Raw genomic sequence first — 27,377 nt, 5'->3', positions numbered from 1 at the left:
CTTCGCTTGGTCTCGGTTAACATTATATCCGAATTTAAGGCCGGTAGTTTCTAGATGAGTCAGTAGATTTTCCATGACTTCTCAGGCTGTGCAATCATCAGTGTATCTCAGATTAATTATGCCTCGCGCCCTTCTGATATATCTTTTTACCATTCTTCCAAGATAATAATTTTACTACTTATCATTTGTTGGGGATTGCCTGTTGAAATTTTTTCCAATGCATATTAGTTGAGAATTTTTTTTCGCAGTTTGAGCATTGCATAAAATAGAAAGTATTTAAGTCTTAGGCGAAGCATCTTAAGAGTCTTTTCAGTGTTCTATATCGAACAAGGTTTGAAATTTTCGAAAACCGATGTTTTAGTCGATTTTTATTTAATTTTACTGTCAATTTTTGATAGCGGAACTCTTATTATAAGAAAAATTCAAGCATTTTTGGTTGGAAGTTGCAGCTTAAAAGGATTTAGTTACAGGAATAGGTCCCATTTTAGTGTAAATATTTCAAGATTTTATATTAATGATGACATTAAAAACTATAAAAATGTAAACTCATTTTATTCTAAGTGTTGGTTATTGTTGGGATTTATCCTGTTACTGAATCAATTTTTTTAGTGATAATGAATTTCGTTTTTAGTGGATTTTGAAACTATGTTGGGTTGTAATAAACCGGAACCTTCAGTAAACCATCAACACTAGGGTGAATGTGGGCAAATGTGAAAGAATGATAAAATGGTGCATTCGTCGATCAAACCGGGCCATACATCCGAAGTCAGAAATTAAATTAACATCCACCATTTTGTTTATTTTCGCGTTTATACGACTGTACCCGGCTAAATTATAATATATTCGCCTGCCACCATCCTTCGTAGTGACAAAGCGATTCTGGCAATGATTGTAGGATTAGGAATGTGCTATTAGCGTACTCATTCGTTGTCGGCCCTTGTATTGAAATTTGCAGACATCGGCCGCGCCGCTAGTAAACATTCTTTGAAAATTAACTCCCAACCTTCGAAGAAAAACAAAATCCCTAACGCCCAGGGTAATCGCGTCGATGAGAAAGGTTCGTTGAAATTCGTTCAACGAATTTTCGGCAAGTGTAAAGGGAGTAATCCCTTGGCTTTAAAGGTATGTGAAGTGATTTGATTGTGGATAACGTGAAGTTGTGATTTTGGCTTAGAAGGTCATGTCAAAATATTGCTAAGGTGAACGGTTTGTTTAGGAAATATCGAAGAGCTTTGGGCGAAAGTCCCCCGTGGCGCGCCCGGCTAACATGAATCACACGCCTGCACCTGACAGGCAGCAGCACGACTCCAATGTTAACCAGGTCGTGGAGATGGAGACTCAGGACGGTAAGTGATGACATCACAATAACCTTTTCGCCCAATTAAAATATCATTCGAAAATTTTTTGCTTTGAAATGGATTTTATAAAAATGATTATTAGCATTCTATTAAGTACTGTCGTGTTAGAAATAATAATATATTACTAAGTGTATATTATGTAGTGGTAAAGTACAGACTGACAATGTAAAGTAACCTATAAATGAAATTGTTATTGTTTTTTAACTATTAGATGTTAGTTTATTTTAAAATACCTGTCATAGCAGACAATAAACGAATATGTACTAAACTTATTATATTGTGCATTCAATAAGTTCAATAATATTTTACATATTTTCTTTGTTCTAAAAGTGCAAGTTGTTAATATTGCATTCTCTAAATATAGAACTAAAATTGAATGCATTTAAAAGTATTGATATTTAACATTTTTATCTTCTGTTTTAATTACAATATTGGAAAGTGGAAAGTTTTCTGTAAATTTGTAACATTAAAATATTAAATAAGATGGTTAGGTGTTTACTGGCATAATGAGACATAAGAAATAAAATCTCAAGGTCAATGTATATGTTATATATTTCTTGTGAATTACAAGTTTTTATTCATTTTAAATTATCAAGAAAAATGCTATTGTATCATGTCAATGAATATTACAATGAGATTATTGCATTTTTAAAGTATGCAATGCATTAAAATAGCAACTTACAAATGGTGCATTATCTTTGAAAAGAACTAATTTGAACCACTTTTAAAATGTTATTTTAATAGAAAACGCAAGTGTTAGTATTAGGTTTCCTATAGAATTAAAATCACTCAGGCAATAAACTTAAATTATTATACAGAATCATTTTTATCAACCAACTAATGCTGGAACCATAATAATACTATATCGGTACAAGTTTAAAACAATATCAATTGCAAAAGTCAACCATTATCCTTTGTGATGTGATGAGAACAATTGGATAAGTGATTACTGGTCAAAGAAAATTATTTACACAAAAGCTCTGAGAGGAGCTACCATCCCCTTTACACAATTAATATTATATAAGTGGGAAGGGTTTTTAAGAATCAAGTTCAATATAAAAATGTTAATGTTATCTGTGTCCCAATAACATACAAAATTAAAAATATATAAAACACAAAATCAATGAACAAGTCAGTCAAATACTCAAAATTGCAGTAATGTTCATAAATGTATTAAAAGTAAGAGGTGGTAATAAAGATCAATACTAGGTACTATGTAGACTCCTTATAATTTGAGTTAATGATATTGCTGAACATTAAGATATTGTCTTTAAGGATCTCCAAATTTCCCTCTTTTTCTTTTAAATTATATGTATCTAAAAACTTTTTGAAGAATGGTATCATTACAAATTCCTATTTTAGTATCTGACATTTTGACAACAAATGTCAAACCATTTTTCTTGTTCCATAAAATTTATTCAGGTGATTTATATATATTATTTTGTTACTAGGTAAATAAGCAAGCAAGTTCTAAGCAAATAGAAAAATTAAAGTGCTTAGAAATGTGTGAATAAGTTTTTGAATAAACATTTCAAAATGCCATTACTAAACCAACACTACAAAATTAGTTAGAAATATTGAGAGAATAATATTTTTATGAATTGTGTAGTCATTTTTATAAATGATTGAATGACAAATGACAATAAGTCAACATAATACTTTTGAAATGTTAAAATTTATTCAACTCCCTATATTTTTTGGTTAATTCTTTGTACAGATATTAAATAGTTAAGTATTGGGTTCCAGTTGAAACAATTACCACTGAAAAAACCTGGAATGAAGAAATGATGAAGGGTCCTAATGGTGAGGTTGTCATGGCTGATGTTATGAAGACACAGGAGACTGCCTCAGCTGAGATGCCCGTAAGTTACACAATAAGTAAAATACCCACAATATGTAGAGTTAGGTTGCAATCCTTAATTTTTTTAATGTGATCTGTGATATCATGGTATGTCATAATAGTTACAGAAATTATAAAATTAAAATGAATACAGAGCTTAATTGAAAGCTTTGTAAGAGTCATGTCTTGTTATTATTTGATATTTTAAACAACAAATACTTATGTTGAATACACATTTAGTTGATATTATCCCGATATTTATAAAAGAGTGTAAAGTCCTCTTCCATGGGTGTATTCCACACTTCTGGGTGTCATGGCCTATTAGGGCATCAATTTATCCCTAACAGTATTCCTCTATTGATTCAGATTTTCAGCAAGAGATACCACTTTGTGACTGATGTTGAGATTGATCTGGTCTGTCCAGTGCATTGTACTTCTCCCTTCTGATTCTTGCCCGCTATTTATAAAGTCCTAAGATAGACACGAGGATACTAAAAGTGAGACTAGGTAAAAGCATAAAAAGTAGCATTCCTTTTTTTATCAGATAAAATCATATGATAAATTAGTTGACAGGAGATAAAATATTTTCAGTTGTAAATCTTATTATATTTACAAATAAAGTGTGTCACATCACGAACCTTTTGCTGAATAGTGATTTTTTAGCATTAATAGGTAGTTTCGATATTATTATTATTTGCACGAATGCAAATTTATAGGTTTTGAAATGTAACTTTGATTTATTGGAAATCTATTAATTGACAGCAAAAAGCTATTTGGACATGTTTACAGACTACAAAAGTAAATTTTTTACTTAAATAGATAAAAAATCTTATTTTTGAATAAAAATCATGTCAAAGAATAAAACTGAAATTAATAGATATAAACAAAGAAAGTTTTCAACAAAAGTAGGGTTCAATAAATTTTGTGGACTAGTTTTGAGATTAAATTAGAAAATGAACTTCTAAAACAAATGTTGACATCATAACACTTTGTTGTCTGTTGTCCGACATACCCTTCTGTATTTTAAAAGCACATTAAGCAAGTAAATTATGTTCATCTGAAGCTCATGAACATCTATGAATCCAATATCTAATATTTATTAATGTTGAGTTGTCTATATTCCATACCTTATAACCATTATACACTGCATTAAGTTCCAATCATAAACAATACTTTGAATCCGAGACGTCAGATAAGGCAACAAAGATGTCTATATTTATTGATCTTTTTCTTTGTCTCACACTAAATAAATCTGTGAAGACTTTTTCAAAACAATTTGTTGATACTCCCAAAATAAATTTACGCTATAATAAAGATCAGCTTATAATTACAAAATAGGAAAAGTATTAAATGATGTGTTTTGGAATGAATGTAATCTCTGGTACTGGTTGTAGGGTGTCTTATGAGCTCGCACGGGTCGGTACCACCATTCTGCCTAATTATGTCGCGAAGCAGTGATGCGCTCTGGTTTAGTTATAGTATGGAATTGAGACTAAACTCACGTAGTAACCACTTGTACTCAGCGTTTAAGAGGTTCTCCCATCTAAACAATAAAATAAAGCCTAGATGAGGAGCGTAGCCAAGTCTCGGTTTATTGTAAAGGACGTCAAATTTCTTTAAAAAAAAGAGCGTATGTCGGGAAATCTGGAGGGGAATTCGTGCAAAAACTCTTTGTAGCCATAATGATGTCTGGATGAAACCATGTTTCTTTTTTTTTTTCGTACCTAAGCTTGTTTAAAGCCTTGAGAGGCTGTTTCAGCTTAACCTTAACTAGTAGGTGAGCTCACGGGGCTCAAACCTGACGACCTTTCTATCACGAATCCTAGCAAGAGCCGTGCTTCGCAGAATCTACCACCGGACCGGAAACGCCACCCACTGAGCAGAGCTGGTGAGAAACTCAGTGGGCTGTGTCTGAGGGTTAATTTACTCGTCGAGCCCTTCGTCGCAAGCGACGGGTTCGACGAGAGCGATGACCGGTACCATGTTGCATTGTAGTACTATTGTTGTTGCTATTGATTTTGGTTATTTCTTGTCGTTGACAGCAAATCCTTAAATTATATTACGAAGAAAATGTAAACTTTATTTTCGAAATAAATTTCATATGACATTGTTTTTAACATTCATAGCTCGCCTGTCTTGACGCTGAAATGGAAGACGACGAAGCGCGTTCAGAGGCAACGTTCCGATTCACGGTCCACAACTTTAAGAATTTGAAAGACTCGATGCTGTCGCCGCCGTGCTACGTGCGCAATCTGCCGTGGAAGATAATGGTTATGCCGCGGCAAGCGCCTTCGCCCGATCGGCAACAGCAAAAGTCTCTGGGCTTCTTCCTACAGTGCAACGGGGAAAGTGAATCATCCAGCTGGTCTTGTTATGCGATGGCGGAACTGAGACTCATATCCCACAAGCCGGACACCGAACCTTTCCTAAGGAAAATTCAACATTTATTTTACAGGTTTGTGCTATTGGAACTACTACTAGATGTTACTTTTTAAGGTGGTAGGACCTCTTGTGAGTCCACGCGGGTAGGTACCACTGCCCTACCTATTTCTGGCGTGAGGCAATAATTCGTTTCGGTTTGAAGGGTGGGGCAGCCGTCGTAACTATACTTGAGACCTTAGAACTTATATCTCAAGGTGGGTGTCGCATTTACGTTGTAGATGTCTATGGGCTCCAGTAACCACTTAAAATCAGTTGGGCTGTGAGGTCGTTCACCCATCTAAGCAGTAAAAAAAAACTTATCTATAGATATGTTATTGCGTTTTCTTTGGAACTTATATTTACTGTAAATAAAGTCTAGGTTCGGGCTCGCGTCAAAACATGACTATAAAATTTTCAAGATAGAAAAAAACACTAAAGTTATACTAAGTACGGAAAAATTCTACAACTTGACACTTATTAATTAGTACATGTGGCACTGCTGACGTCAATATACTAAGGAAACATCATAATATTCTTTGGGTTTGGCATCTCTTTCTGTACCTCTGAAAGATATATGCAAAACTTTATGATGATCTATGGAGTAGTTAAGATGTTAGCGTAATATACAAACTATCTCATTTATCATGGTTATTATAGATATAAAACCACAGTAAATGATTTAGTAGTATAGCAAAACCTTGCCTCGCCCATTTTAAATATAAACAAAGTCGAATGCTTATACTCCTTGAAAAAACAAATGAAGCTAAATAATGACGTATATACTACGTCATCTTATCTAGCTTTCGAATGCTAGACTCGTTACACAGAGTAAGGACGAAGGGGTACCTACAATAAGGCCTGCTTATCTTTGTTTTCACTGGTTGAACGTGCTCCCAACTGCTTAGTCTTGAGTGGTTGCCAAAGTTGCCATATACGTACATCATAGGTTTTACGATCATTTAAAAAAATATAAAATTCTGCACTCCTCTATATTCTCTATAAGTGTGGCAAATTTAATACGCGTCCGTCTGCGCAATTTTCTTAAAAAGGGCTATACAAAGTTTTTGCTTCACATATTAATATATAGCTTATTAGGATTCTATATATTTAAGTGTGGGACGGCCACCTACCGGCAACCTAGAATCGCTGGGTCACATTGGATGCAACGGACCGGCCGCACTGGAGATCACTTGGAAAGGTCTATGTTTAGCAGTGGACAGGCTGAGATGATGATTATGATGATATAAGGAGAATAAGCTTAAAAGGAAAATAAGAAAAATATGAGGAAAATAAGCTTAATTTTTTTTATTTATTGTTATCAGCAAAGAAAACGACTGGGGCTTTTCTCACTTCATGACGTGGAACGACGTGTTAGACCCCGAGAAGGGCTACATTAAAGACGACGCGATCACTCTGGAAGTTCACGTCACCGCCGAAGCACCCCACGGCGTATCTTGGGATTCTAAGAAGCATACAGGATATGTTGGTAAGACATAACAGTGTCACTGTAGGAAAATTAAAGTGGAACTCTCAGTTGTGCTATTGAGGATACTTTAAATATTCATGGGTAATCGCTGTCCTGAATGAAAACGTCAAATAACACAATAAATTTCACACTCATAAAAAAAAATTACTTGCTAATACTCGTGTTAGTTACAATTCGTTTTTGGAGTTTATAGAAATGACAATGTAGAAAGGTAAATGCTCGCACTCACTTTGAGAGAAGAGGTCGAATTCTACATTGTATTAGATACAGGGTGTGTATTTTCATTTCATTATACTTCACAAGTATACCTGGAATCTCACAATACACCAAAACACAAGTATTTTATAGTACTTCATACGTAATGATTTAAATATGCCTACATAAACTACTTAGTTTGTTTTATAGATGCATTTTAAATGTATTCAGGTCTGAAGAATCAAGGTGCAACTTGTTATATGAACTCGTTACTTCAAACACTTTATTTCACGAATCAACTCCGCAAAGCTGTGTACAAGATGCCTACAGAATCGGACGATAGTACTAGGTTAGTAAAAAGATATTGCTATTTAAACAATATTTTTAAATTAAATTAAAACTATTGCAAGGTACAGTAATTCCTCTTATAGCGCATTTTCATACTACGCGATGTCAGTCCCTCGTATAACACGGGTATTCCCCCATATAACGCGGGGATTTCATACGTTATATTTCCGTACTACTGTGCAATTTATAATGATTTGTACCGTTCATAATTGATTTCGCGCACCTGTGCACATTATGTCAATTGTGTTGTTATGAAATTAATTAAATTAAATAATTTATTAAATTTGTGCTCCTAGTATTTGAATTGTAAAAAAAATGTTATTTTGTGTTACGTATGTAATGTATATTTACATAACGCGTTATATGGGTCATATAACGCGTTATGTACAAAGCACGTTATGCGAGAATATTCTTACAACGCGTTTCCTAGAACGTGGAACCAATCTACCGTGTTATAGGGATTACTGTGTTATGTACATAATTAAATGACTCACTGTCATATAAGTGATATAAGTGTGAGATATAAGTGACAGTGAATGAAAGTGTCGCATAAATAGCCTCTTAAAATTATGAAATTATATTTTACTGAGTTCTTGTTTCGAACATGCAATGCATCTGTAACCAGCGCATTGTTTGTCGTAAGCAAATAAAATGCGACAATCTATACAATAAAAATATTGTGTAAACATTTTTAGTATTTGTAATACAAGCATTATGTGTATATAGCTAACGGTTGTACTGTATCGGGGCTGAGCAGTATGTGTTGTTGTTTTGCATTGAAAATTAATATGAATTAGCATTGACACTCAGATTAACATTGCTTCCATTTTAGGTAGTCTTAGCATTGATTTAATCTTAAATGGTATTGAGGAAATTCAATTACCGATGTAGTTTTTACGATTCCGAGATCAAAAGACCAATTTTTTTTAAGCATGCTAGAATTCATAAAGTGTTATCTAATTGGAAACGATCAAAAGTAAATTCTAAATTAATGAAGCTTTTACTGCATCATTTAGCAAGTGATTCGTGAAACTATATCACAAGGTCCATGTTTGATAGTTGGCCATAGCCAGCATCTTTGCGGCATATATATCGTTTCCAGGGCTTAGGTTATGTGACCTTTCAGTTAACATATCACTTGAGAAAACATTAACTTCAGGTCGTTGAATGTCGAGTTGAAGAGTGTCTTGTTTATTTTTGTATATGATGTAAATCTGACTGCACCTAACATTGTAATATCTTAGGACTTTAAAATTACAATAATAAACACAATACATGTGAAGGAAATGTTAAAATATTTTAATGACTTAAATAAGGCACGTTCCAATTAAATTTATTTTCAAACGTTTACTCAGTATCTAGGTATGAGCAGTTCAATGACCCATTACTTCGAAGATATCAAATAAAACTATTATTTTCAAAACCTATTCACCCGTATTTAAGAAAAATGAAGCATTTGAAACGAAGCATTCAAATAAATAATATAAGTGTTGTTTTACACACACATGCTTAAGCAATGAATTTGCGTTCATGAAATGAAAAAAAAAATATTAATATTAAAACAAGATTGGTAACAATATAACAGAAACATTCCTTTGTAGATCGGTGGCTTTGGCTTTGCAAAGAGTATTCTACGAGTTACAGTTCTGTGATAAACCAGTTGGTACAAAGAAGTTGACCAAGAGCTTTGGTTGGGAAACCCTTGATTCTTTCATGCAACACGACGTACAAGAGTTCCTTAGGGTAAGAAATTATAGTTTTTTTAGTAAACTAATTTAAAGAGTATATAAACCAGAAAATAAAACCTACTTCAATAAAATAAAGAACAAACAAAATGAGGATATTTATGTAGATATGTCCATTAAATATGCATTAATAACGATACTAGTAGTAGTAGGTAGTTTTTTTGACGTTCAACAAGTATGTACTTTCATTTATGTTGAATAAAAATTTTTTGATTTGATTTGATTGACTAAAAACTACTGGTCATATTTTGATAACATTTCATACATAAAAAAGAATCCTCATAGTCGGGGTCCAAGAAAACAGTTATTAGGTATAGTAACCGGCAAACATCGTGAGCAAATGACCTTGACTGCGCAGAACCGAATTTTAGATCACTTTGGTGGTGAGGGTGAGGCGCGACGGCAGGGGAAATCGTATCGAGCGCGTTATTGGTAGATCAGTCGAACCTTGCGTCCCGCACCGCGCCCTCGTTCCGCTTGCTCCCAAAAGTACGCTTGCGTACAGTGAAAAGTCTATCGTTATTAATCGTTAAGTTATTTGTTATAATTGCTTGTTGACTTTGTTGCCATTGCTATTTGTTGAGAGTTTGTTGATTTTTTATAAAAAATACACTATGCCGCGACAAACTGGTGTAGTATTCAAAAGAAAGGGTAGAAAAATTGTGTACGACGTATATTGCTTCATTATAAAACAGGGGAAAAATGATATTGAAAAAGTAAAACAGACTTCGGAAGCAACAAAAACATCATTGGGCACTGTTAGGTCCATTATTAACGAAGCTAAAGGCTCTGGCTTGCTGGCCGTGTTTGGGACTCCGGGTAAGAAAAGATCAGGGAAGAAGAAAGTTACCGGAATGGATAGTTTCGTTCAATCTGTAATAAAAATACGTAATCATAATAACTACATAACAAGCAGCGAAACTCCGTATCGTAGAAAGGCTTCGAAAAATTCAAAGAAGATATACATTTTAATGGCTCGGAATGAAGGTTACGACGAATTATGAAAGAGCTAGGCTTCAGATGGAAAAAAAAAACAGAAAATAATCGGAAGCTGGTAATTGAAAAAAGTAACGTTCTATTACTACGAATCGAATATCTTCAAAAAATAATTAATTATAGACAAAAAAGAAGATCGAACCGACCGAGTCGTAAACTACACCGATGAGCCCTATGTCGACTTATCACGATGATGGCGACTCGGGTGATGAAAACAGTGATGATGATAATTATCAAGATTATGATAACGAAAAAAAAATTACAAATACCAGCTTCGCTTCAACTGAACGAAGACCTGGCAACAGCTCTAGTTTTGACTTAATAGAAGGAATATCTATTTTACCCCAAGATTAAATTATTACAATTATTAACCTATATTTTTTGTTGATGTTCTAATAAATATATAAATAAATACATATGTTGATTTTAATAATTTAATTGCATTATGACGCAGAGTAAATAATGTTTTTGCACGTGAGTGTACCATGCGCAAACTTACCCCCACTACGTCAACAAATGCTCAAGAAGTTTGCCGGCTATTATAACACGCATAAAAAACCAGTCAAATTGATATTCTCCTACTTTTTCTGAAGTTGGTTTAAAACTTTTTTTTATTGCATCCTGATTTTTTTACCTTCTAACTTTTAAACTATTCATTGAAACTCGAAATGATTTATGACCTGTTTGGTATAAATATCTCAGTTTCAACAATTATTAAACCAGAGTCATGTTCTTTCAAGAATTTGTGTCTTAAGAATTGTTCTTGATTTCAACAAAGGTACAAGAGTCTTATCAAGTGATACATTTCAATAACACATATAACATTAATTACCAATCAGTTTCGTCATTCTGGAGTACCTATTGTCGTCGACTACGAAGCTAACAATTAGATATTTATATCTAGTTTTCGTTTAACTCGTGATGTCAACACTAACGTTAATGGAAAATTTAATAATGAAAAAAAAGTACTTCACCCAGATTACGGGTTTCTTAGTAAACCAATTTATTTTATTTTACTTTACTAATTAAGTAAAGTAAATTTAAATCATGAAATTAAATAATAATTTTGTTTTTTTGATGCACAGGTTTTATTGGATAAATTAGAAAGTAAAATGAAGGGCACATGCGTGGAGGGCACGGTTCCTCGACTGTTCGAGGGCAAGATGACATCATACATTAAGTGTAAGAACGTTAACGTTTCAAGTACCCGAGTGGAAACATTCTACGATATCCAACTCAATATAAAAGGGAAGAAAAATAGTGAGTGTTTATAATATTGATTTTCTAATTAAATGTGCAATTTCGAAAAGGGCACATGTCGCATATTCGGTCAAATACGTTTTTTCATATACATGTAGCTTTGAGGCTTACCTACACTCATTTTATAATAATTCCAGTAATTTTCAATTGCTAATTAACACTAAAATATATCTCAAAAGTTAATATTTTAAATTTTACACTACTTTAGAAAATATTCAGTTTTTTTTTTCATTTCCTGAACATTTTACATTTTCAGAGATGTGCCCTTTTCGAAATTGCATATTCAATTAAAATTGATCAAAAACCAAGACGTGACGTCTAGCATCTAAAATACTTAGATGGGATTTTATAATTATTGATATCGAAATTTAACGAAATGCAAACGTATAAATTTTGTATAATATGTAATAACCAAGTAAAAAAACTATTGACGTTACTTAAATTATTCGGTGTCCAATTGAGCCACTGGAAAATAACATCTTGCCCCTACCAACAATCTAACGCCAAAAGAACTGTAGCGCTTTTTAGAGGAGCAGGGATAATTTGAATACCAACATAAAACGACAATTTTGTATAGAAATGGAAATAAGTAGAATAAGGCTATTAATTATAAGGTACTAGTATTAAAAGAAGATTATGATAGTATCTATAGCAAGATTTCCACGAGCAACTACAATCACTCACCATCGGGTGGACTATAAGCTCATCAGCTTCATAATCATAGTCTGAATTTTATAACCTAATTAACTATAATTCTATATATACCAAATTTTTGAAATTAGTTGTTAACAATAGCTATTAAATTGATTTAAAGTGTACATATGAGTGAAGTATCCTAACACGATATATTTTACAGTCTACGAATCGTTCAAAGATTACATAAGCACAGAAACGCTAGACGGCGAGAATAAGTACGACGCTGGCGAGCACGGTCTCCAGGAAGCCGAGAAAGGCGTCATATTTGCCACGTTCCCGCCCGTGTTACATTTACACTTGATGAGATTCCAATACGATCCCATTACCGACAGTTCGGTCAAGTTTAATGACAGGTTAGTCCAAAGTCCTACATTCTGAGGAATTGTTCGAGATGATACCGGCATTTCGTTTTTACCATCGCACCGCCCGCCACCGGAGTAGAGTTCATCCATACTACCTGGAGCCACTGCGGTCATCGACAGTGCGTTTCCAGAGGTCTTTTTTGCCACGTACCATCCGGTTATGGAATGAGCTCCCTTCCACGGTGTTTCCCGAGCGCTATGACATGTCCTTCTTCAAACGAGGCTTGTGGAGAGTATTAAGCGGCTTGGCTCTGCCCCTGGCATTGCTGAAGTACATGGGCGACGGTAACCACTCACCATCAGGTGGGCCGTATGCTCGTCTGCCTACAAGGGCAATAAAAAAAAAGAAGTTAAAACTACACAAAGAAGGACAAAAAAATATCCAGAATTGACTCATATCTGTGATATAAACACATAAAAGTACCCACAAATTTTGACTCTGCATGTAATGCCTAATACAGAACAATTTAATTCAATTTTAATATTTTTAAATATGAAGTTATTTTTACAGTACTTTAAAGTACTTTACTTACTATTGATAGTACTTATGTTACTTGATATTACTTATAACTTATATGATAGCACTTTTTTTATTAGTTGAAATAATTTACAATTACTTGATGAAAATTGTATTTTGGTTTTTAGATTTGAATTCTACGAACGTATCAATTTAGATGCATATCTACAGGAGAAACCAGAAACACCGGCTGACTACACCCTCCATGCGGTATTAGTTCACTCGGGAGACAACCACGGGGGGCATTATGTGGTCTTTATCAATCCGAAAGGTGACGGAAAGGTATGATGCAAATCATATTGATAAAGAAAGAAAATGTTCACTGTTTCAAAAGAATGTTGTCTTATTTTTTCGTACTTTTTTTTATTAAATAATGAATAAATAATATAGCTTATAGACATATTTTTTAGGTGACATCACTGTCGTTAAGGTGTGGGTGTACAAAAGAGATAGTGATATGTTCTCTACCTATTCACTTTTCTTTCTCTGTAAACTAATCGCTGATGTAATCATTTTAAAACTGATCTCGACGCTGTTTTTACAAACAAATTCAATTCAATTCAAATGATGATATTTTTCTGTTGTTTGTTAATGAATGAAACAAAACATTAATTTATTTTCTTTTTGATAGCCTTGGAAAATACACACTAGACTAACTTTAGTTTCACGAATTTAAAATGGTTTGTGTGTCTTTAAATATACATAACATGTTTTTGCTTAAAACATGATGCTTTTGACTGTTTGTCGTTACGACTCTTTAGAAAGGTAGCTTTAAGCAAATTTGATATAATTGTCAGATAAACTATAAAGGTATTCGTTAAAAACAATGGAACTTAGTTATGAAGCTATAAAATAATAATTCGCTTGACTTATCGTATTGTTCGTTCGATTGAAGTAGTTTTAGCAGGTTTTTTTTTCATTCGTCTGTCTCAGTACCATCACCTTACACAAGGTGGCGCTTCAACCAGTGCGTCTCATGCATACAACTGACGGCAGTTGCAGTGAAGGCAATATTTAATTATTATGGACTTTTTGGCGGGAACGCGAGGAGTAAAGTTGTGTGATTTGTTTTATTTTGTCTATTTAGTGATTCTTCAGGTTTAAATGTGTAATAATGGTGGTTTATTCACCTTTTAATATGTGTGAAAGTGCACAAATGTGGGAAAATGAAACAAAGCCGTTGGACATCACTTCTGGGGATCCTCCAAAAAGTCCAATGAAAAAGTCTCAGTAGATGACCACAATTTTACTGAGATTATATTTCATCCCATATCATCTCATCTCATTTCATTTGATTTCATCCCAGTTGATTAATGTCTCAAATTAATCATCTTGATTTCATTTTATCATTTTTCATAAAAATTAGAAAATAAATTAAAATAAGACATGACTTAAAGGTCTTAGTTACCAGGTCATAAAATCCCTTAAATAATTTAATTATTATTGGTTTTGTTCAGTGGTGTAAGTTCGACGACGACGTGGTGTCCCGGTGCACGAAACAGGAGGCCATCGAATACAACTACGGCGGTCACGACGAGGACATGACGTTGACCGTTCGCCACTGCACTAACGCCTATATGTTGGTTTATATCAGGTACTATATGCACATTGTAATCGCTAATAACTCCTAGTAAGAACTTAATAAAATTTTTGAATTTTAGTTCTTTACACATTAGAACTGAGCGTGGAAAATTAATAACTTGCATTACTGTTTTAAGCTAAACCACTGGGGTAATGAGTAATGTAAGGACAGTACTTAAAACTTATGAAATGAATTTCATCATGTTCATAGGCCTTACAGCCCAGTGGGCTTTAGCCTGGTCCAGTATGTCTCTCCAGACTGCTTTATTCAGGGCTTTCTCCTTCCAATCCTGACACTGATAACTTTGAGGTCATGAAATGAATTTGGTTCACAGAAATTTCATGAAAACCTATTGACAGACATGACATTTAAGGTTCGAGGGTGGTTTGACTGATGAGACCAAATAGATGATAAATTTTGTTATCAAGCTTGAAAATATTTATGTTATAGTTTAGAAATAATATTAAAATATAAATAAGTTCAAACGTTTTAGTTATAATAGAAAAACAATAAAATATTACAGGATTACATTTATTAACTATACAAATGCAGTTTAGCTATATAGTTAAACAGATGTTTTTAAATTTTCGTTAATGAAACCATTTGTAAATGAAGGTTCTACCTTGAAGGTTGTCTATGAAGGATTAAATTAGACGTCATTTTGGTCAATTTGTAGGGATTCACAGTTGAAGACTGTTCTACAAGAAGTAACACAAGCAGACATACCTACTGAGTTGAGTGAGAGATTAGCTGAAGAGAAGAGAATCGAAACCGTAAATATTTTGTCTTATTTAATCTACAAAGTTATTCTATCGAAAAAAAAATCCTTTTCACTATTCATAAATAAATTAAAATTTTAAATCTAAAGCGAATATCTTTTACGGTATTTCTTATTTTTTTTTATTTATTTATTGGCCTACGATCTATCGTTAGGCGAACGAACGCACAAGCAATCGATTACTGAAGTTCATACACATCGCAACATGCAAGTCCTCGCCTAAAACATGAGGCTGTAATATCAACTGCCTTACAGTAATAATTCCGGTCACCGTCCTCGTCGAACCCGTCGCTTGCGACGAAGGGTTCGACGAGCGAATTAACCCATAGACACAGCGCACTGAGTTTCTCGTCCGATCTTCTCAGTGGGTCGCGTTTCCGATCCGGTGGTAGATTCTGCGAAGCACGGCTCTTGCTAGGGTCAGTGTTAGCATCACTCCGGTTTGAGCCCCGTGAGCTCATCTACTAGTTAAGGTTACGCTGAAATAGCCTCTCCAGGCTATCAGCTTAGGTAGGATAAAAAAAAAGTAATAATTGGTGTAATTATTGTGTAATCAAATCGCAATTAGTAGGCAAGTTTTTACAATGCGGTCCTACAATATTCCTCAAGTTATTATTCTTCGCTTTCCAGATTCGTCGCAAAGAGCGGAACGAAGCCCACCTGTATATGAACGTGAATGTAGTATTGGAGGAAGCTTTCGACGGTCATCAAGGGAACGATCTGTACGACCCGGAGCGCGCGCACTACCGCGTGTTCCGCGTCAGGAAGCAGGCCACCGTCTCTGAACTCATGGAGATATTGTCAGAGAACTTTAAGTATCCACTGCAGCAGCTCCGACCCTGGCCATTTAGCGCACGCTCTAATCAGGTAACGTATAGTTTGTAAATAGATCTGCAACTGTGAATTTATGACATTTTACACACAAACCTTTGGAAAATGATATATTAAAACCTATATTATAAAGATATCAAAATTAAAAATTAAAATGTCATATAATGTATAGGACATTAATATTTTTATTTATTTATGCAATGCAATTTATTAAATATCTAGACACAAAAAATATATGACTTTGATCGCTTTCATAATTATGGGCACATATGTATGTTAATTATACAACACGCTTACAAGTTAATTTATTGTAAAGGAATAGATAAAGCATAAAATATTTTGTTCTCAGACATGCAGACCGACCTGCCTAGACATTTTTAACGATCAACTCAAGACTGTAGCTGACGTTTCTGAGAACATGAACCCATGGAACATATTCCTCGAGATGCTGCCTCCAGATTCTGGTCTCACATCATTGCCTTGGTTCGATAAGAAGAACGACGTGGTCCTGTTTTTTAAGTATTATGATCCTAAACAGAAGCGCATACACTACTGCGGACACCATTATTTGCCCATCGCAAGCAAACCTGCCGATCTTCTACCTATACTCAATCAACGTGCAGGTATGAATCGTATTTGTTATTTATTTATTTATTTGGGAAAATAAACATATATTTAAAAAAATAGCAAAACAATAACCAAACATGTTTCCACCATCCAAATAACATTTAAATAGAGAGTGAAAAAAAGAAAAAAAGAGAGAAATTTAGATATTTAAGTTTACACAAAAAAAAAAACAAAAAAAAGCAACACAATACGCACATATTATTCTCACACACATCAACTTACACTACAAAATTTAATAATACACATCGGACTAAATCACCAAGAATAAATATTCCAAAATAGCCTTTCTATAAGCTACAAGTGACAAACAAAACATGTCAGCATTAGAGAACTTAGTATAGTAATCCTTTCATCTTTCATTCTTTTATAAATAGAATTTCAATTACATCAAAGTCGGATTCAGAAGAGAGTTACATTATATAAAGATAACAATAGTTAATGGGTCGACTGATGGGTTTCTAAATCTAGCTATCTCATGTTGTTAATATAATCAGACTGACATGATAATGTTCAGAATCATAATCTGTTTTCTAGCTTAAATTCTAACACTGTTTTCCTAGGCATATTATAATACTTTTATTAGCAATATTATCTACATCTGTATTTTTATCTGTAAGAAGCTAAAAGCACAAGCATACAATTAATCTAAAATTAACCATATTTTTCAGGATTCCCACCAGACACTCCACTAGTTCTGTATGAAGAAATCAAACCAGACTTTGTTGAAAAAATCAGTAATTACAACGAACCTCTAGAAAAGGTATTATTTATTAGTTTTTTATTACAATTCATCAAATTTGATAAATTGAATTAGAACTGATGTAAGAACCAAACTTTTTCCAATATTACAGAATGATTATAATTTATAAAGTACCATTTCCATGAACATGAATACATAAATGATATTAAATTAATAGTACATTTTTTATATTATAAAATGATTCTATGTGTTAACTGATAGGTATTTATAAGCTAACCATAGACATAGCCAAATCAATAAGCTAAATTAAAATTGGTTTAATGAAATGGAAATGCATAATTTGTTAAGCATTTTTCTTCCAAGAAAGAATGCAATTGTTTGGTATCTTACATGACTTTGTTTTAGAATTATATCATTTATCATTTTTGTAATACATACTTATTTTATTTATAGATGAGTAGTCTCAGATAGTGTTTGTTAAATGAAAAAGAGAAGGTTTTAATTGTATTTCCACTGCACCATCTATAGTAAATTCCCAGAGACCGTTTTTACCATGTATTGTTAAGCTCTAGAATAAATTTTCTTAGATCCCATCACTGACATGTCTTGTTTCATGCGGGGTAAATAGTCTGGAATGGAACCCAGCGATTTCACCACTCTCCCTTAGTACCAGCTTTTCATTCATATCAGGACTTTTAGCTTACTATCAGTACCAAATCCGACATAGACATTGGGCCATTAAGTACAATGCACGAACACACAGATCGGTGTGTGTTTGTGCAAGGTATCGGACCGTGTCGGCCCTGAGCGGCCCGGCCTACCCTCGGATTGAGTCGTGTGCACGCGACCAGGTATTGGACGAGCTGATGGACGGCGACATCATTGTGTTCGAACGTGCCGACAACCGACACGACGAGCTGGAGCTGCCCACCTGCCAGGACTACTTCAAGTACATCTTCTACAAGGTCGAGGTGCAGTTCGTCGATAAAACGGTGCCCAATGATCCGGGGTGAGTTCGTTTCTGATCCACAACTACATTTGATCACGCACAAAATTTAGGGGCTCACATAGCGACTCAAAGTTCAAGGACAAAACGGTTCACTGGTGGTAGGACGTCTTGTGAGTCCGCGCGGGTGGGTTCCACCACCATCCCTATTTCTGACGTGAAGCAGTAATGCGTTTTGGTTTGAAGGGTGGGGCAGCCGTTGTAACTATACTTGAGACCTTAGAACTTATATCTCAAGGTGGGTGGCGCATTTACGTTGTGGATGTCTATGGGCTATATTAACCACTTAACACCAGGTGGGCTGTGAGCTCGTCCACCCGTCTTAAGCAATAAAAAAAAAAAAGGTTTTTGAGTATTCTAAGAATAATGTTGAATTTCAATGCTAGGGTCGTGTAACTGCATGGCCTGATTATTAAAAGCTTCTTGATAAATTTTCAACAGATTCACAATGGAGCTATCGATGCAAATGCGTTATGATCAGATGGCGCGGGCGGTCGGCCAGAGGCTCAACGTGGACCCTTACTTAATACAGTTCTTTAAGTGTCAAAAGTAAGTATCGATGTAACAACTACTGAATGCCCACTAGTAAATAATTAACTTAATATAATAACAACTACAAATAATCAGACAATCAGTGCAGACTCGCTTGGCTCCGTAACGTCACCTTGGCAATATTGTAAACATACAACAAAAGTGATTCTTTATTAAAATTGAACTATGTAATTGTACTATTAAATATCTTTTTGCAGTATTCACTCAATCCCATTTAGGCAATTCGTTGAAGACGATTAAGTTTAATTACATGACTACAAAAATAATAATAAAAAAGTAATATTACAATTCTTAATGTGATATGATTTCTAAGGGTGACATTATTTCGTTTGTCTGATTTACTACTGAATGTCATATTTCGTGTCCACTTGTTGTAGCTACAAGGACACCCCAGGACTACCTTTGAGATACTCATACGACGGAATACTTAAGGACTTATTAGTGTACTGCAAACCAAAATGCCCTAAGAAATTATTCTATCAGATATTATCTATTAAAGTAAACGAATTGGACAACAAGAAGCAATTCAAATGTCTATGGGTAAGTGTTTATTAAGGACATTTATTGTGACAGGATTTTAATGTTTGACTGTCTGTCGGGTTATTACTGCATCGCCCTACCCGCCCCGTGGGTGAGGTAAAACGTGACTAAGGGATTCACTGGAGAATGGGCAGTGGTGGTCTCTAAGTATTGTATATCTCCCTCCCAACGTAATAAAAAAAACACAACCTATTTTAATGCCTTGAAATTACACATAAAAATTAAATATTTAATTATTCAACTTCGGATTGCTATGGAATGCAAATATTCAGTAAAAATAATAGGTGTAGTAATTATTTTGTTTATTTTTAGGTTGGTCCAAATTACAAAGAGGATAAAGAATTAATTTTGTATCCAAATAAAGGTGGTAAAGTGTCGGACATTTTAGAAGAGGCAGCTAAAGTAGTCGAGATGTCAACCGAGGGCTCAGGCAGGTTTGTATTGTTTTCAATCTTACATTTAATCATTTTCATAATAACAGTGTAAATAATCATTGAATTCGTAATTGAATACATGAGTGGATAAAGGGGATATGATACAATTTGTTAATTTTGAGAAAACAGGCAACAAACTTTTGTTACTTGTACTTTTTCTTCGCAGATAACCCCTTCATCACATGCAATTTCTAAAAATAGCCTTTAAACCTAAAGTTTTAAGGTCTAATATGGCTTAAAGGCACATAACACCTTCATTCAATGTAAAAACTAAAAAAAATCTTAAAAATGGTACTTAACCCCTTCATCCACTCAAGTCTTCAATTATGTATAATAAGTTCTGTTCATTGACTACTATAATTATCTGTAACCTCGTTTAGAGATGTCATTGGAATGTAATTGGCAAGAATAACATACAGTGCCTTAGAACTGTACAAACATACAGACATAATAATATAATGAAAAGGAATCTAAATCCACTACATTTAAATCACCTAAATCTGTTTCAGTTGTCACCATAATGCATCCGGGATTTGTTCTTCCATATATCCATTTAAAATATAAATTGTTGGATTATTTTATAATTAATTTCTCCACAGTTTATGCTCGATGAATACGAATCTCAATTACATAGGAAGTTTATTCCAAAAAGGCTTGTAGAAAAGTAGAAACGATCTTAATTAGAATAGTATGTATAGATAAGATAACTCGGAAAAGCGGTTTGAATGTGCCCCTGGAATAGCAAGTGTCAATGACCAGCGATGTTCTTTTAACACCATCTGGTCAATGACCTCTCTATTAAAAAAGTCAAAAAGCTTCAATTGACATGATAAAATTCTGTCCCCAGGCTAAGGATCGTGGAGGTGTCGTGTCACAAAGTGCTACCGGGTCCGGACCCCGAGCTCACACTCGACCAGGTCACCATATCGCCGCCCAGACTCTACAGAATAGAGGAGATACCTAGAGACGAACTGAATTTACAAGTAAGAATGATCGTATTTTTTACCAATTAACCACTCTCACATTAAGGTGCCTGACAGATTTACATTCAAATATTGAAGAAAAGCAGGAGTTAGCGATTGAGCTTTTTTTTATTGCTTAGATGGGTGGACGAGCTCGCAGCTCACCTGGTGTTAAGTAGTTACTGGAACCTATAGACATTACGATGTAAATGCCGCCACCCACCATGAGGTATGAGTAATAAAATCTTAGTATAGTTACAACAGCTGCCCCACCCTTCAAACCGAAAAGCATTACTGTTTCACGGCAGAAATAGGCAGGGCGGTGGTACCTACCCGCGCGGACTCACATGAAGTCCTACCACCAGTAAATGATGAGCTTAAGGGCTTCTGAATGTTGTCATTCGAAGCCATTGTAAGATGTAAGATTAATAAAAAAATTGGATTTGTTCATGCAATATGTAGTCAATTTGTATATGTTAAATTCATATTGTGTAATCGAGGACACGGGTGATTAGTAAGAAATCTTAAAAAAAAAAAGCTCTTCTAATACTTCGGGTCACATAGAGGGCAAGCGCGCCGTGGGCAGCCAGATGGTCAGATCTAGTAAGGCAAGCACTTGGTGGTATTTTGTATTATGCGGTCCATGCCACCCATGACCGAACACTGAGGGAACGATATAGAAGAATACTTCTCTCCAATAACATCTAATTTTACATTATTTTTTTTAATTTTTGTAATTATTCTAAACAGGAGGATGAGATGCTGGTTCCGTGTGCGCATTTCTACAAGCAAGTATACGCGACGTTCGGAATTCCGTTTTACGCGCGTTTCAAACACAACGAACCGTTCGAAGCTGTCAAAGATCGCCTACAGAAGAAACTCGACATACCCGACAAAGAATGGGAAAAGGTAATGCAGCTTAAGTGCTGACTTTGTAACACCATTGAAAAAATGTTCTACGTTTAACCTAGTGTGATTGCTTTAACTGTGTAATTTGAGTAATTTTGGAAATTAGTAGGTGGGTATCTCTAATCATTTTATATAATCGTAGTCGTCGTGGCCTAACGGATAAGACGTCCGGTGCATTCGTGTTTAAGCGATGCACCGGTGTTCGAATCCCGCAGGCGGGTACCAATTTTTCTAATGAAATACGTACTCAACAAATGTTCACGATTGACTTCCACGGTGAAGGAATAACATCGTATAATAAAAATAAACCCGCAAAATTATAATTTGCGTAATTACTGGTGGTAGGACCTCTTGTGAGTCCGCGCGGGTGGGTACCACCACCCTGCCTGTTTCTGCCGTGAAGCAGTAATGCGTTTCGGTTTGAAGGGTGGGGCAGCCGTTGTGGATGTCTATGGGCTCCGGTAACCACTTAACACCAGGTGGGCTGTGAGCTCGTCCAACCATCTAAGCAATAAAAAAAAAATTATATAAAAATGGTAGGATGATTATTAAATACATATTATTATATAAAATTTATATCGCACTTTTGGAAAGTACATTTCAAATAAAATTAATCTCAATAATTCGAATGTTTGTTATCTGTCTTTGACATCAAGCATAAAAACGAATGACAATACAGGCTGTCACATGTAGCTAATCGTTCTGCATTAACCATCTACGATTAGATTGTGCTTTATTTCAATATTCACATATAAGAAGATACGTTGACAGTTTACAAAATAAAATAATCATTTGGTTCCCATAAAAATGAGTTAACCCAAAGATTATTTATGAAAATTTAAAAATGACAAAATAATATCAGGTGCTACTTAAATTGTAAATATAAATTAATACAATGTTCGTAACAGCTAGACGTCTTTGTTTCAGTACAACTTTGCTGTAGTGACAAACGGCAGACCTAATTACATAAGCGAAGGAGCGACAGTGAATATCAACGATTTCAGACTAAGTAGTAATACGAGTGAGTATGTTTTTTTTTGTATCAAAATCGACCACTGAAAGAATTTACCCGAAAATATTTTACTTTATGATTATAAAATTTTTGAAGGCATAGAACCGTATTCTAAAAAGAATTCGTACTGAAATTTAATATAGATCTGTCGCACCCAGACGCAACGGCGCGGCCCTGGTTCGGGCTCGAGCACATCAACAAGACGCCGAAGCGATCCCGCGTCAACTACTTGGAGAAGGCCATCAAAATATACAACTGAGCCGGTCGCCGCGCGCCGCGTCTCCCCGCCGTAACGCCGCACCTACTCCGCTCACAGCCCGGGACACGGCACCGCCCATATTCACTTGTAAAGCGACCAGGATCATTATGAACGCGGCTGAAACGAGTACGCGCTGTAATTTTGTGAAACACTTTTTATTTTTGATTGCATAGACGGGTGGACGAGCTCACAGCCCACCTGGCGTTAAATGGTTACCGGAGCCCATAGACATTTACAACGTAAATGCAATCTACCTTGAGATGTGAGTTCTAGGGTCTCAGTATACTTACAACGGTCGCTCCTATCCTTCAAACCGAAACGCATTACTGCTTCACGGCAGGGTGGTGGTACCTATCCGTGCGAGGACTCACAAGAGGTCCTTACCGCCAGTAAGTAAACTCACGTTCGTTTAAATGCCAAAAACTTCATGAAAAATATTGAGATACTCATTTATTTCACTGTAATGTAAGATGTGGTATCTTAAATGAAATATACAGTGCCACAATGATCTAAAATATAGATATTCTGCATTATCACAAATGCAGCGGAGCATATTAAGTTTTCTGTTGTAAAATAACTAAATAATAATATATCGACTGCAATGATTGAAGTTAATGTATTTTAGTCGATTAATTATTGATTTCTTGAGTAGATTAGGCTCTCTGCATTTTACATAATACAAATAAGTTAAATATTATATTAAACTTAAAGATATATGTATTCGCCTTCCTCAAAAATTGCATTTGTTTTCATAAAGATCCTAGCCGCGCTATGTAGACCACGACTGTGATTTGATTGTCGCATGCAGACTTTCAATGATGGGAACGGAATAAAAAACGTTAAGTATTTTGTGTCCTGAATACTATATCATATTTGGATGTAATTGTATTGGATTACGTAGTGTGATACCGCGTTACTGTCGGGCATGAGATCAATAAATAGTCCTATGTATTTACGTCAACATCAATTGTATTTCCTAACCGTGCCGTCGTACATGTAAATGTTTATTGATTTTTCAAGTAGTAGGTTCAGCTAGTACAATTCATGTTCCAATGTTCTAATATTTGCACCAGCATTTGTGATGTGATATTTTGAAGGAAAAAAAAAGAAGAGTAAAAATCATAATGATTTGTAAATATGAAGTAGCATATTCATTCGTATATTGCCAGACACTAAAAATATTTTTTGCATGTTAATTCTATTTTTGAAATAAAAGTTTCGATTAGTTAGTATGGCAACATATTTTAATTTTTAGTTACCTTGTTTCTTCTTGCAAAAACAACAATTGAGTAATATGTTTGTAAAGGAACTCTGCTGCTGGTCTGTAGCTTTTTTTTTAAACCTAAGATGTTTTAAATGTCCGTATTCCGTTTTCTATACGCAACGCACTTTCGTTTTGTGAGGTCGTTAAATGTAATTTGTGGGATTGTGTGCGACCTATAACACTGTTTTACAGAAAATTGTTGATTTTTTTCATAATTTTGCTGAGAAATATTTTTGGCACAATTTCTCAATAATAGTCAATTATAGAGTTAAAATTTAGCAAACTGACTTTTGATTGTGCTCCCGACAAACTTGATTGACCCCCCTGTAAGTTTATTGTCAAAATTTGCGTCTACTAGGAATGTGAACATGTTAAAACATCTTAAATTTTACATTAGTAGCTACTAATTTTTATCTTATCAAATTTGTACATACAGAACGTAATAATTGATTGTGGTTATGTTTCTCAATTCTGAATAGTAGTTTTCGTACGAAAAATGAGTAATGATTTAATGAATTAATAATATTATTAATATACTCTTGTTATTTCTGTGCTGGTGTGAAATGAATAAATCATAAGTTGTTCATTGTTATTTGAAATGGTATTTGCGGTGATGCGTTGAATCGCTACCGGACTGCGGACGTGTAAGCTCTCCGTGACATCATTGTGCTTAGTGCGAATTTTTTAAACTTTTTCTATAGCGTAAAAGTTAGCTCATATTTGTATGGAATGGGATCGTTTGCGTGCGTTTGCCGCTAGGGGCGCTGTTCCAATTGCATACAAAATTGGCTTAACTTTTACGCTATCGAGAGAACGTTAAAAAACTCGCACTAAGCACACAGAACGCTTCAGATTTTGTGAAGATAAAGAAGTATAATAATTGTTTATTAACATATTCACTCAATTCTTATTGTATATAGGATATATTTTCATTTGCAAAGACCATTAGAACCGATTTGTTTTTTTTTTGTTTGTTTTAGCAGTGTCTTTTTTACGCATTCTCAGTTGACTTTCTGTCTCTGGTTAGCTTTCAGTTTCTAACTAAACTGAGTTTAACTAACTTACGTACACGCCCCGTGCTGTGCCAACCTGTTAGAAATAATTCGTTTTTGGTGATTCGGCATGAGTTAAACATTTTCATCGTAATCAATTAGTTTTACTAAAGAAATGTATGAGATAAATATATATATTAAAAAAAAAAAAAAATAGACGTTATAATTCTGTACAATCGAATGTGCCTGTCAAGGACGCTTGTTTGTTTAAGTGGCCTATGTAATAATGATAATAAAAAGATTACATATTTTGCATTGAAATAAATAAAAAAAACAGGTAAATTAACTATTAGATGTTAAATCTGTCAAAAAGCCATAAGCCAATACGAACTTAATTAAAAACTACCCGCCTTTATCTCACTGTAATTTTGGTTGTATATTTTTTTTCGGATCACATTTTTACTTGCATTATATTCATTGCATTTCGTAAATTTGATTTGATGATTAAATCGTAAGTTTAATTAGAGACTTACTTAAAGGCGTTACTTAATAATATTAAAAAAAAAAAAATGTGTAGGTATATTAATTTTAATTTTTTTTTGTAAATGGAAGGTAAATAATAAACGGTAATTTTTAAATTCAACGTTAGGAAATGAGATGGATAAAAATACAATTGAAATGTGATAGTCAAATAAAATATAGTGAGGTTTGTACATATTGAATGGATTCGGGGGAGGTCTTAATCAAATTATAATACGTAGACTTGAAGTACTAATTAGTGAATATATTTATACATGAACATTGATTACAAATCTTAATTGAATATATCTCTATTGATTAATAGAATTAATACAAGACTTTGTTGATGTTTGAAAGATTGTCGAATTACCAAAACGTGTAATGTTTGAAGCGGAGTCCCTCGAGTACTCTAACGGTTGATGTCCGCTTCGCTTCGCTTCGAATATACACAAACGGTTTTGATTGCACTAAATAGATGTAAACTTATTGTTAAATGAATCTGGCTTAAAGCCCTGTCGATTTGGAATCGTTTATAAGGGTCATTGTTTTACACTTATACTCGAAGGATGTTTCTTTGTAATTCAAATAAACGTGTTTTTTTTTTTCCGAAATTATGTATATTTATATTATATATTTGTGTATATATGATGTATTTAAATTAAGGAAAGGAGATACAATAAGCTTTCGTAACGCGATGCCTTAGACGTGTAAACCTAATGAGAACCGACGCGAGTATTTTTATTTTAATATAGTTTGCACCTGTTCTTCTTCTCATTTATTGCTGTTTAATAATATAACGCAGTAACTGATTTATTTATTGTCGACGGAAGAACTTTTATTTATTTAATTGATTTCAAACACACATTTAAAATATCTACTACCTACTATAATTTTGTTTAACTCTGTTTATTTAACATTGTGTGTCGATTGAACTTATTATCATTAACATGTTTTGTGGTTATTTGAGATATTTAGGAACATTAGTTTATAGTAAAATACACGATGCAAAATTGTGGCAAATGGGATTATATAGTCTATTAGTTGATTTACCTGAATAAATATATCCGAATCAGCGCAGCAACCCTCCGGGGGCCCAAAATATTGTACACAGCTTGCGCGAACACATGTCGTTTCCACTGTTATCTTGGATTTGAATGTTTCTCTGAATATAATCCTATATTTGTTA

The 27,377-nt window shown here is 34.2% G+C and overlaps 1 protein-coding gene across 7 annotated transcripts; it reads left to right on the top strand.

The window, feature by feature from the left end:
• The first annotated feature begins 673 nt into the window (after positions 1-673).
• Positions 674-27,377, top strand: LOC101739310 (ubiquitin carboxyl-terminal hydrolase 7). 7 transcript variants are annotated; one of them, XM_062673320.1, is made up of 23 exons: positions 674-1,122; positions 1,217-1,346; positions 3,105-3,220; positions 5,325-5,653; positions 6,942-7,105; positions 7,532-7,649; positions 9,250-9,391; positions 11,475-11,649; positions 12,506-12,698; positions 13,353-13,506; positions 14,682-14,818; positions 15,483-15,579; positions 16,215-16,451; positions 16,765-17,038; positions 17,711-17,802; positions 18,606-18,751; positions 19,190-19,297; positions 19,678-19,840; positions 20,153-20,274; positions 21,122-21,257; positions 21,987-22,145; positions 23,073-23,166; positions 23,316-27,377. In XM_062673320.1, exons 2-23 carry the CDS (start codon positions 1,268-1,270, stop codon positions 23,414-23,416), a joined length of 3,336 nt encoding a protein of 1,111 aa, XP_062529304.1. In that variant the 5' UTR covers positions 674-1,122; positions 1,217-1,267; the 3' UTR covers positions 23,417-27,377. The 7 variants fall into 7 exon arrangements, with proteins under 7 accessions (XP_062529304.1, XP_062529303.1, XP_012547028.1 ...); XM_062673319.1 differs by having other exon boundaries at positions 23,301-27,377; XM_012691574.4 differs by having other exon boundaries at positions 19,675-19,840; positions 23,301-27,377.

Source organism: Bombyx mori, chromosome 17, assembly GCF_030269925.1.
Source record: "Bombyx mori chromosome 17, ASM3026992v2".
NCBI classification, from domain to species: Eukaryota; Metazoa; Arthropoda; class Insecta; order Lepidoptera; family Bombycidae; genus Bombyx; species Bombyx mori.
Note: the sequence above shows the minus strand (reverse complement) of the source record. Positions and strands in the feature narration are given on the sequence as shown.